We start from the raw sequence: 15,007 nt of genomic DNA on the forward strand, positions 1-15,007 counted from the left end.
TTGTTAACATTAGGTAGCGCTATGACTTCATACTCAATTTCCATTATATACAAAGAGATTTAACCCTGCAGTGAGCATCATATATCGATGATACAAAAGTAAATAATCAATCTTGATTGTTGATCATTCTAAGAGCTAGCGCTTGGAGCTCGCTGAGATCAGTCGGAGAAGGTCTCTTCTTGGTGTAGTAGTAGTGCTCAACATCTTGTCTGCTTTCGATTTCGTGCTGGTCGTGCTGCTCGATCGAGTCCAGCGAGCTCTGAGGCGATATGCTCGAGTACAAATTAGTGTAATTGGGAGGCGGAAATGGCCCCATTGCACCGCAATTCCATTGATTGTGATCACCATTCCGCGACTGGTCCATGACGTTTTGCGCTAGCTGCGCTTTGGCCTGCATCACCTGCGCTTGCAGATATGCCACCTGATACATACAACTTCATTTTGTTAGTTAACAAATCATACTTCAATTTGATGAAGCTAGGGCTTTTAGGGCATTCATAAATGATAAATGACCTGTTGTTGAAGGGCGAAGATGTGAGCAACGCAGCCGTACACAGGATCTCTGATTCTGGCCTGGGCTTCGTAGGCAATGGTGACGACGGCCTCGCAGCGGTCGGCGGCCGGCACGTGCAGCAGCAGCTTCGACACGTTGCTGGCGCCGAACACCTTGTGTATGGCGGCGAACCGCGCGGGGCCCTGCTCCGAGCAGAAATAGGGGGCGAACACGCACTCCGCCGCGCACTTCCGCCGGAGGAACTTGCATGCGCCGCACGGAGATCCGCTGCCGCTCGCCATTGATAATACAAGTGTGCTTTTGCCGGGATCAGCTTATATAGAAATTAGAAAATTGAAGCACACGAGCACACTAGAAAATGATGCACCAGAGAGAAGGGGACATGGAAGGTCTGTGTGTTTGGTTTGAAGGAGACATTTCTTAATGGCTTATGCAATATGGGCTGGGTTTTTTTTTATTTTCCTATTTCAAAATTCAAAATACTAGTGCGTGGGTGTTTTTAGTTTTGTCCCATTTTTGTTATTCTTGCATCCATCTATAATTGAGAGAGGGGTTTTTTATAATATCTTTTCATTGGATTGAAAATTCTAATATAATGTTGCCAACAAATTAATTAGCCTCCCCACCCACACTACTACTATTATTTAGACTTCTGTTTATGCAATTTTTGTCTTCTATAGTGGTGTTTTTTCGTATTTTGATGTTAATAATTAACAACTGGAGTATGATGTATACGACTCTTATAATTAAATAGTACTAATTTGATATAGTTTCAGTATTTCATGAATAATTTGCTTGGTTCTATGTTCAATTATTGAAATATGCATTCTCGTGTGATTGGAATATAGAATATCTATTTGGTGTCAATAGATACTTAGATTTATTAAATTATTTCATTAATATATTACCAAATGATTACCCGCAATTAGGGTCGTGCGACGATATAAAATGGAAGTAGTTAATTATTCCAAACAAAAGTGTTATATGGTACTCTCTTCGTCCCATTCAATTAGATGTCCATCTTTATCTTTTAGTTTGCCTTATTTAAAATATCCATTTTCTATATTTGAAAATAAATCATTTTCTCATCTCTGCTCATTAAATATCCAACTACTACCATTTTTCTTTCTACTTAATATATTTAACAAAGCATTTTAAAAAGTAAAATCTCATTTCACTCAAGAAAATATGGACATGTTGAATGGGATAGAAGGAGTATTCAACAATATATACGTACTATATGAGTGTATAACATACTTTTCATTGTGAGCCAAGTCAAAGTTAATTTGATAACGTAACTCGTGAATATAAGTATAATGAGTATAAAATCATGTATCTTTTTTTTTTATAAATTACTCCCTCCGTCCATGAAAAATTGTCTCAGTTTCTCATTTCAGTCCATCCCCCAAAATTTGTCCCATTTCACTTTTACCATTTTTGGTAGTGGATCCCATATTCCACTAACTCATTCTTACTCACATTTTATTATAAAACTAATACTTTAAAAGTAGGACCCACAATCCACTAACCTTTTCAACTCACTTTCCATTACATTTCTTAAAATCTGTGCCCGGTCAAATCGGGACGAATTTTCGGGGACGGAGGGAGTACTATATTATGATGTTACATATTTTAAAGTTTTATATAAGAATAATATATTGATTAGTCGGCCGTGTATAATCAAATCTTAAGCGTAAAGGTATACTGCATATGGATTTATCATAATTCATCAGTATTATGAAATTCATAACTTGTATACATACGGATTATAAATTTCATAAATTGTATGTATAAATATATATTCTTTGTTGTTTTGATAAAATAATGCTATTTTAGCTGTGACCACATTCCATTATTTGAATCAAACGATCTCTTGGACTTTTGTGCTATCGTCGCTTTTGGTTTTGATCATATGATTTGGTCTCTCAAATTGTTTAAATAGTAGTACTATGAGTTTGTTTGAAAGGTTGTTCAAAAAAATATTTTTTTTGCGCCGAACGCCGCACCTGGGAACTGCTGCTAAATTTTGTTTACTTATTTATTCTTTCTGGAAATTGGATTAATATAGATTATTGACACGTAAAAGTGATGTATTCTTATAGGCTTTAATTTATAATGCTACTATTGATTAGTGACAAATAAATTTTTTAATGAAGCATGGTTCAATGGATTTGAATACAAATATACAAGTACCAAATTAAACCTTGAGAGAAGCTACGGTCATAATATGACCAGATATATTCGTAATTTTAGAAAATATATATAGTAAAATTGAATTAGTGTACATTTATTTTTTAAAAAAGATTATGACCAGTCTATCGCTAAATAGCATTATTCCAAAACCTTTCACTTTGTTTGTAATGGGTGTTACTGCCCAATTCACTCACTTATTAAAATGCCCAAAAAGGGATAGCTTAAGGAATTAATTAATCTAAATTTAAATATTAATCCATTATAGTATTACTAGTTTGTACTTTGTATCAGTATAATGGAAAAGATGAGTTATGAATGTTGACTTTTGAGGTGAGTGAAGTAAAAAAAGTTAATACCAGGACTATTTTATTTGGGTTTGTGAGTTAAATGAGGTTGGAAATCGGGTTGCAAAATAAATTGGCCATGAAATCAGTGCTATTACCTCGCCTTTATTTCTCAGCTCAATAAAGAGTATAGTTATTACAACATTGACTTGGGGCCACCTCGTGTAAATAAAATGAGTTTTTAACAACAATCTTCTGTTCAAACTATATGTCAGATTAAGTAAATTTAAATTTTAAATCAGGTTTTATTTAGGGTTAATTACAAATTTTGTCCCCACTTTGACACTAGTAGTAGGACGGAAAATCTAACTTTCAGGCCAAATAATTTAATTAGTATTCCATGGAGGGACCTAAATGTTCAAAAAATAGTTCATATATAGACATGAAAAGATATTGGAAAGATCATGATATACAAAGTTGGTATAAATTAAAAAGCCATGACATTTTTTATAAGAACATCATAGCATTAATATAGCTCCCGATATAATCTGTAACAAAGCATTTTATTTATTTACACATTCTTCACAATCACAAAATTAAAAGCGCAATGCGCAGAAATGTCATAAAATAAACCAAACCATAAAAACTGAAATTAAACCGAAAAAGGTCAAATGCTGTTTACAAATTGCATTGCAACAAGCAATCAAATATCACATCCACAGATTAACATCTGAGTACTACCTGCATACCATCAATAAATGATAACTGTATATTGATTGGAGCTGTCCAATTGCGCCGAGAAACCGCCTGCATCATGGCAAGGCTCTGCTCTCGCTGCTACTCCGCCAGTTGAAGAATTGCACAGTTAACAAGCCCAAAAACAAGCAAGTTGAAGTAATTGCAAATTGATGACAGAAAATTCTACTCGGCCTACAACTTACGTTACTAATGTCGACCTGATCTCATCACAGCAAATACACAATGCTACATCTGCTAGCAAATTAATTACATGTACATTTATCATTTTGTATCGAAGATGTACTGCAAGACTCTAATAAACACGCAATACGTTAATGGAAAAATAAAAGAAAAAGATCAAAAGAATAGCCTGTCACAAGTCAGAGAACAGATGGTGAAAAGAGAGAAGTTTCTTATAGTACCACACATGCATTTCAATTCATAACTCCTTGAACTAAAAGAGATGCAACAGTCCAGTCCAATGCACGAGTTAAGAAGAACTTTATTTCTAACAAATAGGAATCCAACCAAAACTTGGCAGGAGAATAAATAAGGCAGTGCCAACTATAGCATAGAATAGGTCACAAGATATTTCGCTTTAAGAAATTCTCAGTACAAAGTAAATAGATGGGCGTAATTTTACCTTGTAGAAGTTGTACAAACAGAAGTGGAGATTAGGCATAATCTACATTCAGTGTTCAAAAAGGAGAGACAGAAAAAATGCAGATTCATAATGTCATCAAAAGTCCAACTAGTACCACATATCATTTGTTAGAGGCTAAAATTAGTAAAGTTTCCTTTTCTCTGATAAGATGCTTACCTGGAACCTCACTGCTACGGACAGAATACTTCCATATGGAGCTGATGGACTGTAGTAAACACCATTGGATGCACAGATCACTAAAATTGTCCACTAAGATAATGGTGTCTAAAACTTAAATGAAAAACAAATTGAACTTAAAAGGGAAAGGAACCTAAGCAGGGACAAGAGAGATGACAAAATTTGAAATCTTACAGAGGTTTGAAACATGGATGATGAGAATTTGACTAAGTACACTCAAAATATGCTTCTATTGCACTCCTTCCGCAGATACTCATGACAAAAGGTGGACTCATCTTGAAAGTGAGGGAGAGCTATAAAAAGTTGGGCTAACAGACATTAAGAAATGGAAGAACTAGATTTTATAAATCGACAGAATACGTGCATAACAACAACTGGTATATATTGAAGATAAGATAAACTTTTTCTATGTATATAGAGGTATCGACTGCTCTCAACCTTATGGCATGAATAAATGAATGGAATGCAGAAGGAACGTACCAGTAACCGGATCTGTCAACAAACAGCCTTTTCTCTGATAAAATAAACATTCAGATATGCTTTACACTGCCTAGGAAAACTATTATCACCAAATTGCAGAAAGCCAAACTAGATTGGGTCAAGATTCTGAGTTTTGCAGAGATCATTACTGACACAACAAATTTTATATATCTCCAATTAAGTTATAATCATGCTAAACTAATTGGCAGATACGAAGCTGAATTAGATTTAACGACTGCATGCCAATATTATTATAACCTGCATTATCATGTCTGGTGTCAATTGGTTATGTAGAAGAAACTTATAAATGTGATGTTAAATTTTCTTTATATACATGTGTGATGTGTCAGTACAACAAGTGGGTGGTGTTCCGTGTTAATTGCGGTATCTGCTGTGACATATCAAATTGTTAAAATCTAGCCCAACTAATTTCTAACTAGGGAAGATATAGACACAACACACTGACAGAACAACTTCCATCAGAAAAAGTCATCGAATGCCCCCTCCCGATCATTTTTCCACTTTCCAGATCCTGCAAAATGCAACCATCAAGAGAAAAGAAAAGTATAATGTAGTTTCTTACCGCGATTTTATTCAAACAAAGAAGGGATAAAGATTTGGACCAAATGTGTTACATAGAAGACTAATGAGAAAATAACAAGAACAAAATGAAAAAATTACTCTTAATATTGATATCAAGAATTGGGACAAACATTTTAATTTCTATACGGTCGTATCGCAAGAGATAAATTTTGCCGGATCAAGTCCTAACTTCAGTGTTTGTGGCCTCTCAGGGACTAGACTGACCTGAAACCTCAGCTGCTGAAAGATCCTGAACAATGAGCTGAAGTGCACTAGAATTGGCAGAAGAAAAGTCTGCTGGAGTTGAAGCAGGGGCTGGGAATGTGAAATCAGAGTCGGAAGATGTCGTTTCTGAAGAGGTGGAAGAACTATCACCTTTTTCATCCTTAGTCACGATCCCCAAAGCTGAACTTGATGTAGATGCACATAATACCATTTGTAGCTCTGAGAATTGACCAGAGATGCTGTACATCATCCTGAGGCACACTAGATGATATCCAATATTAGTTAAATGATGCTGAGTTAACTTTCTTATCAGAATATAGAGTAATTTAAATCCATCAACCATATAATGATATGAATCCTTAATAGTCTTAAATTTTCTTTAAAGGTAAAACTATATTTGATCATTTGCATAGTGAAGCAATTTTGACATATCATCTCTAACATGGAATTCCAGCATCGTTAGATGGTGGCTGTCCAATCACATCAGAAAATACAGAGCTTCTTTTTACACATCAACATTCAATTCAAGAGAAATAATAGCCTGTTTTCGGAGTATAGCTGACATAATAATCATTTATCAAGAGAAAATCAAGAGGCATAAGCTCTCCAGGCAGAAAAATGATGAACGGCAATGGTTTTTAAGAGTTATGGTACCTATTCAGTGATTCCTGAAGTTGGTGAACTCTTCTTTCGGTTTCTTCTAACTTCATCCGCTTTCCGTCAACTGATTCCATAGCTTCAGTATACCGTCTTTCCATATCATCAGCCCGTTTCTTTTCAGATTTTAACAATCCCTGTGTATAAGATGGTACAGAGTGCTGAATCAGTGAGAACAGAAAGCATTTACACAGGCTATAACAAATCAGGTTACTGTTACCTTCAATCTTTCCACATCAGAATTTGAATCCTCAGTCATTCCTAATCCTTCTTCAATTGGAACCCCTCTCTCCTTCATGATTGAGAAGGCTTCATCGATTGCGATGCGAGCAGCATCACTTGCGATATGAGCAGCTTCGCCCTCAAGCTTGCTAGCTCTTGCAGCTTCATCTTCAAGAAGACTATTTGTTTTATCGCCTTGGCTTTGCATTACTTCCAATGACTGTTCCAGCTTTTTCTCCAAGGCAGCCTGGCACAGAATTGTCAATCTTAATATAAAAAGCACTGAGTGGCAAAAGGGCCTAGCATTGCATCTTGCAATAAGTTAATAGCATTAAAATATGTAAGTCATCTATAAAGATGAGAAGGGAAAATATTCATCAGGGTATAATTGTGCCTCCATATGCACAGGCGCACAGAGATACTGACTAAACTTTGCATAAACAGAAAGATGCAAAAGGAAAGTTATTAACTCGCATATGTCTTTCCGTCTGTAACTGTGATCTCAGTTCATCCACTAGCTTTTCAAGCTTACTCTTTGCTTCCTGAAGTGCGCTTGTTTCTCTTGAAGCCTACAAATAGTAGATAAAACCATCACTAGTGTCAGATGATTGCTAAATCAAATATGAATATCCATTTTGCATTAATCATGCCCCTTTCCCTGTGTGGAAGAAGATAAGAACATAAAATGCAATGTTTTTGCACTAGAACCATAAAAAGGTCAATTTGAGAAATACAATGAACTAACATGAGACATAACATAAATGCACATGCATTCCGTGGGAGTAGGTTCATGAGTTTCTGAATGAGATCAGCATCCTAAACCAAAATAATTAGATGAGATTCATATTGTTCAGTGCGACTGCCATGAGCGCTGTAAAATGTCAGGCTTACATTAATATGATCATAGCAAATCCAGGCTATATAAGAACTTTTAGGCCTACCACTTTCAGTTGTCGAAGCTCTCTTGTAGCTGACACTCTCCTCCATCCACTTTGGATAAAAACCGTTGCCCTTATGGCTCGCCTAGCTTGTGAAAAAGCCTTATGGCCGCGCCACCGGGACTGAAAAAAGGGTGTATTATTCAAGGAGGGACATCAATCTGCTCAGACTTTTGCAGAGAAAGCCTACAACTTAAATCACCTGTATAACAGTCGCTGTTTTGGTTTGTATTGAGAAATCATACTGCTTCCGTGCAGCCATTGCTCTTATTATTGCTTGCAGTGAAATAGTTGCTCTCTTGAGTCTGTTGTAGTTCTGATTGAATTTATGCCATCTCCAATCTGTTTGGATTTTAAGAGCAGCTGCATCCTTTCTTACAACTTGGTAAAAATTGAAAGCAAGCATTCCTGTACCACAGAAGAAAAATGTGAGCTTGCATGATGGTTACAAGCTCAACATTAACTTGCTGAAAAACAAGGACAGTGATGAGCATGCACAGGGTAAGCTATTTTCAGTTAAGTTAGTTACAGAGTATGAATACAAAAAACAAGCTCCACTATATGCACATTAGAAAATCGGCAAGTTGAAACAAACCTCTGCATATAGATTGAAGTACAACCGCTGCCTTGACCGTGGAAGAATAGTTTTGTCGGGCCCTATGAGTTTTAGTCTTTCTTTGTATCACCTTTGCTGCATCACCTAATTTTAATGCGCTGTGAGCATCTAAAGTAGCCAACTGACCAGCTCTGAGGAAGATCTTAGTTTTTCCTATCTGCAATCACAAAATTATACTTTACATCATTTCTTGATAAACAAGCAAACCTGTAAACCATAAGGCGACAAGATACAAAAGATTATTGTTAGAAATAAAAGAAAACCACGTTGAAGCTGGACAGACATTGCAAATGTTGGTAGAATTGCAAAAGAAAGATTTGAGCCACCGAGAAGAGAAGCTGTTTAACAGAAGGGCTTGTTTGTTCCCCACACTTTTAGTATGTTCTATTACCCGCTAATCTATACTAATCTCTCAAAAAATTGTGGCACTGAGATATGGGAAGAGTAATAGAGTCCTGTGAGATGAGATTCGGTAAAGAGCAAAAAGAAGTAGTAAACTCAAATATACTAATCTTCTTTATACAAAACTTACCTATTATGACTAAGAATGTGCTACGAGAGAGTCCTCAAAGTTCGTATAGAGAGTCAACAAGTTAGTAAAAGGTTTTGTCCCAATTGATTTTTCTATTATAAAACTGAGTAAAAAGAAATTTCATTTTACAGACCTGATCTCCGGAACCTGGGATATGAAAATTCATTTCAGCCAAATTAACCTTCACAGACTGTTTTCTTAAGAACTAAAACTATCTGTGCCAGAACAAAAGATGCCAAGAAGACAAAAAGACTGTATTTGAGCATTTTGATTCTTATTCGTACCAATTATGACTGAGACCTCAAGATCAACATTTCGGTCTAGGATAAAAATTGAAAGGTTTCCAAACTGAACAGTGTATTTCAGGCTGTTTTTCCAACTGTTTATTGAAAATCCGTTCCGTCAAAGATGCTACAGAAGATTTATAAACCAGAATAGCTTCAACTCTATTTTAAAATAAATGTAATTAAGAATTGAACACATAAAATGTGACCAAAAGAAAGGTAAAGAAAAAAAGCAAGAGAGAAAATGGCACTTCATTTCTCTGTATTCCATTTTTCGGGCAAAGGAAAACTCAATGTTGAGCATAAAAAGAAATTAATACCTGAGCTCCATCAATGCCCATCTTCTCTAAAATCCTTTTGGATGCATCTTTTGTATCAATCCTGCTCGTGTGGGGAGAAAAGAGTTAATTTCATCAGGGTAATCACATAAGATAATAAATATATCAAATAAACGACTTACTCTCCTTCCAACTCTGGCACCAGAGTAGAAAACCGATGAAAAAATTCATCAAATGTCTTATGAGTAGGATAACCGGATAAATTAATTTTAATTGACTCTAAAACACCCTGCCAGTAGACAAAAGATATTACTACTAAGTTTGGGAAGCATATAGAACTTTATGAATGACTAGAAGTAAGAGCACTCACACCACAACGAAGTTGCTGCATGACATCTTCCTTTTGAAAAATACAAGGCTTGAAAAGGGTATTAGGTTTCACGCATCTAATGTAGTGAGGTTCTGTGGAATTCAGTGTCTCCATCAATTGTTGGAGTTGAGACTGTACCAATTAACCAATCTATCAGTTTCAACCTTCTTTAAAGAAAGAAGCTGCGACAAATAAGTTAGAACAGTAGTGAACGAAAAGAAAGAGAAAAGAAACATACCTTAAAGCGAGAACCTATTGATGAAAATTTAGAAGACTTGTTTGAAGATTTGGTTGTCTCTTCAGGAATTGGAGGAAACAGTTCTACTACAAATGGGCATTTCGAAGCAGTTAGCAGGTCCTGATGTTCGGCGACGACATAGTCTTTGTTTTTGTCCAAAAACTGATCACATTGGTATTGAACCTTGGTGCAAAAGCAAAATAAAAAATTTCAATAAAATTGAAAAACCCAAAACTATACTCTAGAAAAATAAATATATCCAGTTTACCTCTCCAGCATAATGAGCAATTGAGAAATCAGTACGTGACAATTTCGGTTTGATGAAACGTTTGTTGGTTTTAAATATCTGATAAAGCTTTTCTGCAAATGTTTCAGGTGTGGACTTTGGGAACATACTGGAAACATAAAAATAAAATTAGTCCGTAATCACAGAAATTTAAAGCACATATCCTTTCCAAGCTACCTAAAGGAGACATGTGTTACCGTACCAGGCCTCATCAAGAAGAGAAATGATTCCTCCAGGTTTCTGCATCCAATCAAAAGCAATTATAAGAAAGTTTGCTCTTGCTGCAGATTCTATAGTTGAGTTATAAGGAAGAGGACAATCGACAAATACATGGGAAGTTCCAAACACTAGACCATGTCTACGTTTATGTGCAAACTACAAAGTGATAACAAAATAATGTAGCCTAGAGCAAAATGGTTTGGTATTATAGAGAGAAACCTTCTCTATAAGATCTAGAACATCTTGGTTATCCACGAAGTCTATGTAGCTCCAGGCAATCTCTTCTTTGGTGTATTCCTCCTGCTCCATCTTAAAAACATGCTGAATAAAGAACAAAAGAAAATTTTAGTACTGTGCTGAGAATAGATTTATCAGCTGCTAAAAAGGATGTCAAATTGAATACCTGATTAAAATGTTGTTGTAGCTTTTCATTGGTAAAATTAATGCAAAATTGTTCGAAACTGCATCCATAAACTTTTAGTTATTTTGGATGCCTATACAGAGTTTGTCTAAACAATCAAATCTTACCTATTAGTTTTAAAACTTTCAAATCCATAAATGTCAAGGATTCCAATCAGACTTTTCGAAGATGGATCTTGCCCGATGGATAAATTTATTTTTTCCACCAACCTACATATGCAGACCACATAATATTAGCTAAACCAGAGAAGAAATTTTCAGAAATGTTAAAAGTATAGCGCACGGTTCATAAATATCATACCAGTTAAACAAGCGAGAATAAATCGTCTTAGCTAATCCATCCCTACTAACTATTGCACCATCAGGATCAAGACATCTTTTGATAACTTCTTCTGGAGTGACCATCACACGCCTCAATAATGCATCTTCCAGAGCTTCAGAATCGCACCTAATATCGAAATTATTACACTAAGAATTTATTACACTAATCAGAAGAAAAAAAAAAGAGTGTTGCAAGTATAAATGTCCCATTCATACATTAATAGCTCTGCTGCAGTCTGGAGATGGAACTTTGATTTCTCATCCTCGAGGACAGATGAATCAATCTCTTCCCCCTTGGCGAATCTAACATTACCAAGATGGAGAATAGATGCAACAATTCTGAAGATTGATTCCTGTAGAATAAGAAAATATGAACTACTGGCATGAGGAGAGAGATGGGACAAATGAGATCCTAATTTGTTACAAATGTACCTGCTCTTCTTGACTGATTCCAACAACATCCATTGCCTTCCTTGTTGCCAAATAATCATGAGCATCATCCACATCATCTAGTTCAAAGCAAGTAGATTGGTTTAAGTAGTGAAATGTCTGTGGATGTCCCAGCTTATACTTCTTAATTTCCTGACAAAAAATAATCAGAAATATGATGCCTGTCTTTTGAATAAATAGATGCAGCAAGAACTTGTAAAAGTGGATTACCTCCTCATGTGCTGCACACAAAAGGTAAAAACAGTGGTAATTGCGCTCAGGATCTGAAATTTGGCAGACACGAGATCTCTCAAGAAGATATGTTCTGATGGCTGCCCCTGATATTTTTGCATGATGATCGAACTGGATTTCAACAAATTTACCGAATCGGCTGCATCATCAGACCTTAGTCAGCAATTAAAATGCAGAATGCTACTATTGTTCAGATTGAAATTCGAAACTTTTGATGCAGGATCCAAGGAAGGTCTCACCTAGAATTGTCATTTCTGACAGTCTTGGCATTTCCAAATGCTTCAAGGACTGGATTTGACTGAACAGAACCACTAAAATAAGCGTCCCATAAATAGATGTAAATGTAGAAGTAGATATCCTATTACAGTGCATGTCAATGTAAGCTACTAGTGTTACATTTCCAGACAAAAACCTATTTGCTTAAATAACTTTCAGGAAGTACTTTGCATAAATCTTTTAAAAGACAACCCTATCTTGAAAGCTTGCATGCTACTCTCCCTATATTCTCAAAGTCATAGTTGTATTGAAAAACTGAACAAGGGAAATTTGGCAGTTTGGAGTCATTTTTGCTAGAATAAATTTCATATACCCACTTATTCGGGGACAATACTTTTTCAAAATAGGACACTTATTCCACAATGGAGGATGTATTTCTTCACCACATTCTTAACTTGCACCCTACCTGTCAAACAGTATGCATTTTATTTCCAGGAACACCTTTTACTGTACATATGAGTAATACACATAACACACACACTCTAGAAAAAGAGACATCGGCAATCTACCAGTTCAAGTCAAACTTTGCCACATACTACTTCAAAGGCTTTAACATTATACCATATTCAACAAGAGAACTGTTTCAAGAAAATATTTTGAAAGAAAAAGAAACAATGAATGATAATCAGTGATTAAACAGAAATTTAGATGAAAAAACCTACCTCGAGAACTTGCTGTTCTACTGATCTCTCTTCGCCTCCTTTATGGCCACCCAAATAAGCAAGATATTGCATAAGCATCTTAGTAGTTTCAGTCTTACCGGCACCACTTTCTCCACTTACCAGTATTGAGTTACTTTTTCCCTCAATCATCATTTCCCTATTTAGCATACAAGACTCAGGCATCACTGGAATTTCATTGACAAAACTGTCAAGAAAAAGAGTGGAAAAACTATATATCACCTGAAGGCAGCCTCTCCAATCGCATATACATGTGGACTCAGTTCACCAAATGATGCTCTGTGGTATCGTTCCATCATCTGTCCATCGTATAAGTCGGGAAGTCTTTGAAACGGGTTAACAGCAATAAGAATTCCCCCACTATAAGTCTGCAAAAATAGTGTGAAAATGAAGATGCTCATGGATCGATAGTAAGCATACCAGAATGTACGTAGATTGAACATAAAAGTTAAAGGGAAGAGAATATCATCTTACATAAATTTTATTGACCTGGTATCTCATATCCAAGTTATGCAGAACTGCAGGTTCATTCATATACGAAAGTTGGGTCATGTCGTCGAATCCCTCAGCAGGATCATCTTCATCTTTCGGGTATGTTTTGGATATGCTAGCAGTAAGCTTAACAATGGAAAGAGTAAAACAGATGTCAAGTGTCAAAAAGGCAACATTTTGACAGTTCGAATATCAATTTGGAAAAATAATAAGAAGACAATCATACTAGGCTGGAGTTTGATTAACCTTGACAGATTTAGTGTACTAAGTTAAAACAGTGTGCATCAGAAGAAAAGTATGTCTATTACACCAAATTAACTTCTTTGTTTCAGTGCAAACAAATCTTGTTGGAAATTGTCTTCTTTAAATGTCAAGAATGATTTTCTGATCTATAGAATACAAGCTACTATGAGCTATTTGATTGAGGTGGATATATACTATAGCTTTTTTCAGAGATATGCCTTCCTTTACAGCATACATAACACAACACCATCTCCATACAGAAGAGGAAAGCTTCAGCTAAAAAAACAAAAGCTATTTTACCGTCCTTTCATCAGATGTTTGAACTTCAACTTCGTCCCCATTAATCTTTACCACTTTCCCATCAATCCAAACAACCTCCGGATCCTCAACCCAAATGTGAGAACCTTCATATACTTTGGGTGGGTTGCCCTGCAAGAAATATTGAGCTTCAGCTGGAAGTAAGTGCATAAGTTGCACACAAGAGACGTCGTCTATGATATAAACTATAAAGTATCTAGGCACAACTCAGTTCTTCACATTCAGAAATACAGCTGTTCAACAAGTAACCTCACTTAATATTGATTCCTGAAATTCTATAACAAAATGAAGTTAAACATCATCATTATCATGCTTCCCCAATATTTTAATATCACTATTTCTATACCAGCTTTCATTCATTTCTTTTAGTTTTTCATATGTAAGAATATTCAGGAGCCTTGGATGAAATCAAACACCAATCTTCTAAGTATGGATATGACCTAATCTATGAAGAAAATTCAAGATCACAAAACGTGATCACAAAACGTGAATTGGGCACGATTTCAGCAAGAGTTTCAAACGATATTCATAATCTTCATGCAATTATGTGTTTAGAACACATTAAAAACGGATACCCAAATCAAAATCTACACAATCGCCTGTACCAACAACATACCATCTTATTTCAGGAACCCAAATTCGTGATCACAGTTTCGAACACAATTTCCAAAATCTGCGGCACGAATAATATGTTTCGGTCGAATTGGGGGTATCTTAAAACGGGGCAGAGAACACATAAGCAAAATCTCCAGCGATCTGAGTGTATATTTTTTAATTTAATTTTTTTTAATGTTTTTTCTTTTTTTTGGGTTTTGATCGGTGAAAGGGTGAGTGTAGGAGTGAGAAAGGGTTAGTGGAGAAGAGCGACATTGAAAAACCTACGTTTTCGGAGCCGTTGAATCCTTCTGTGGATGCTGTTGATGGAGAGGTTTTTTGGCGGGGAAGAGAGAGAAACTCTCTCAAATACATATTGTAGAGACAGATAATCGCCGATCATGCATTTATTTGTGAACTTAGGATTAGTATTTTAATTTCAATGTTGAAATAGTATTTTGTTTTGTCTATTTTTCCTGTTAATT

General features: G+C 35.7%; 2 protein-coding genes across 2 annotated transcripts; both read right to left on the reverse strand.

The window, feature by feature from the left end:
* LBD16 (lateral organ boundaries-domain 16) lies at nucleotides 1–918 on the reverse strand. Its single transcript, XM_048104452.2, has 2 exons — nucleotides 514–918; nucleotides 1–421 (listed from the first exon to the last, which is right to left on the reverse strand). Exons 1-2 carry the CDS (start codon nucleotides 793–795, stop codon nucleotides 107–109), a joined length of 597 nt encoding a protein of 198 aa, XP_047960409.1. The 5' UTR covers nucleotides 796–918; the 3' UTR covers nucleotides 1–106.
* A 2,709-nt stretch (nucleotides 919–3,627) lies between these two features.
* Nucleotides 3,628–14,921, reverse strand: LOC125205478 (myosin-9-like). Its single transcript, XM_048104445.2, has 27 exons — nucleotides 14,811–14,921; nucleotides 13,911–14,039; nucleotides 13,350–13,493; nucleotides 13,098–13,243; nucleotides 12,858–13,014; nucleotides 12,159–12,217; nucleotides 11,899–12,058; nucleotides 11,671–11,820; nucleotides 11,455–11,591; nucleotides 11,219–11,365; nucleotides 11,026–11,127; nucleotides 10,901–10,958; nucleotides 10,717–10,818; nucleotides 10,481–10,518; nucleotides 10,261–10,387; nucleotides 9,993–10,175; nucleotides 9,755–9,886; nucleotides 9,567–9,673; nucleotides 9,427–9,487; nucleotides 8,270–8,447; nucleotides 7,877–8,082; nucleotides 7,678–7,797; nucleotides 7,207–7,305; nucleotides 6,735–6,983; nucleotides 6,512–6,651; nucleotides 5,858–6,108; nucleotides 3,628–5,582 (listed from the first exon to the last, which is right to left on the reverse strand). Exons 1-27 carry the CDS (start codon nucleotides 14,895–14,897, stop codon nucleotides 5,530–5,532), a joined length of 3,522 nt encoding a protein of 1,173 aa, XP_047960402.1. The 5' UTR covers nucleotides 14,898–14,921; the 3' UTR covers nucleotides 3,628–5,529.
* Between the last annotated feature and the right edge of the window lie 86 nt (nucleotides 14,922–15,007).

The sequence above is a fragment of the Salvia hispanica genome, chromosome 6, assembly GCF_029641045.1.
Source record: "Salvia hispanica isolate PSC_SH4W2 chromosome 6, Shi_PSC_v1, whole genome shotgun sequence".
Classification (NCBI taxonomy): Eukaryota; Viridiplantae; Streptophyta; class Magnoliopsida; order Lamiales; family Lamiaceae; genus Salvia; species Salvia hispanica.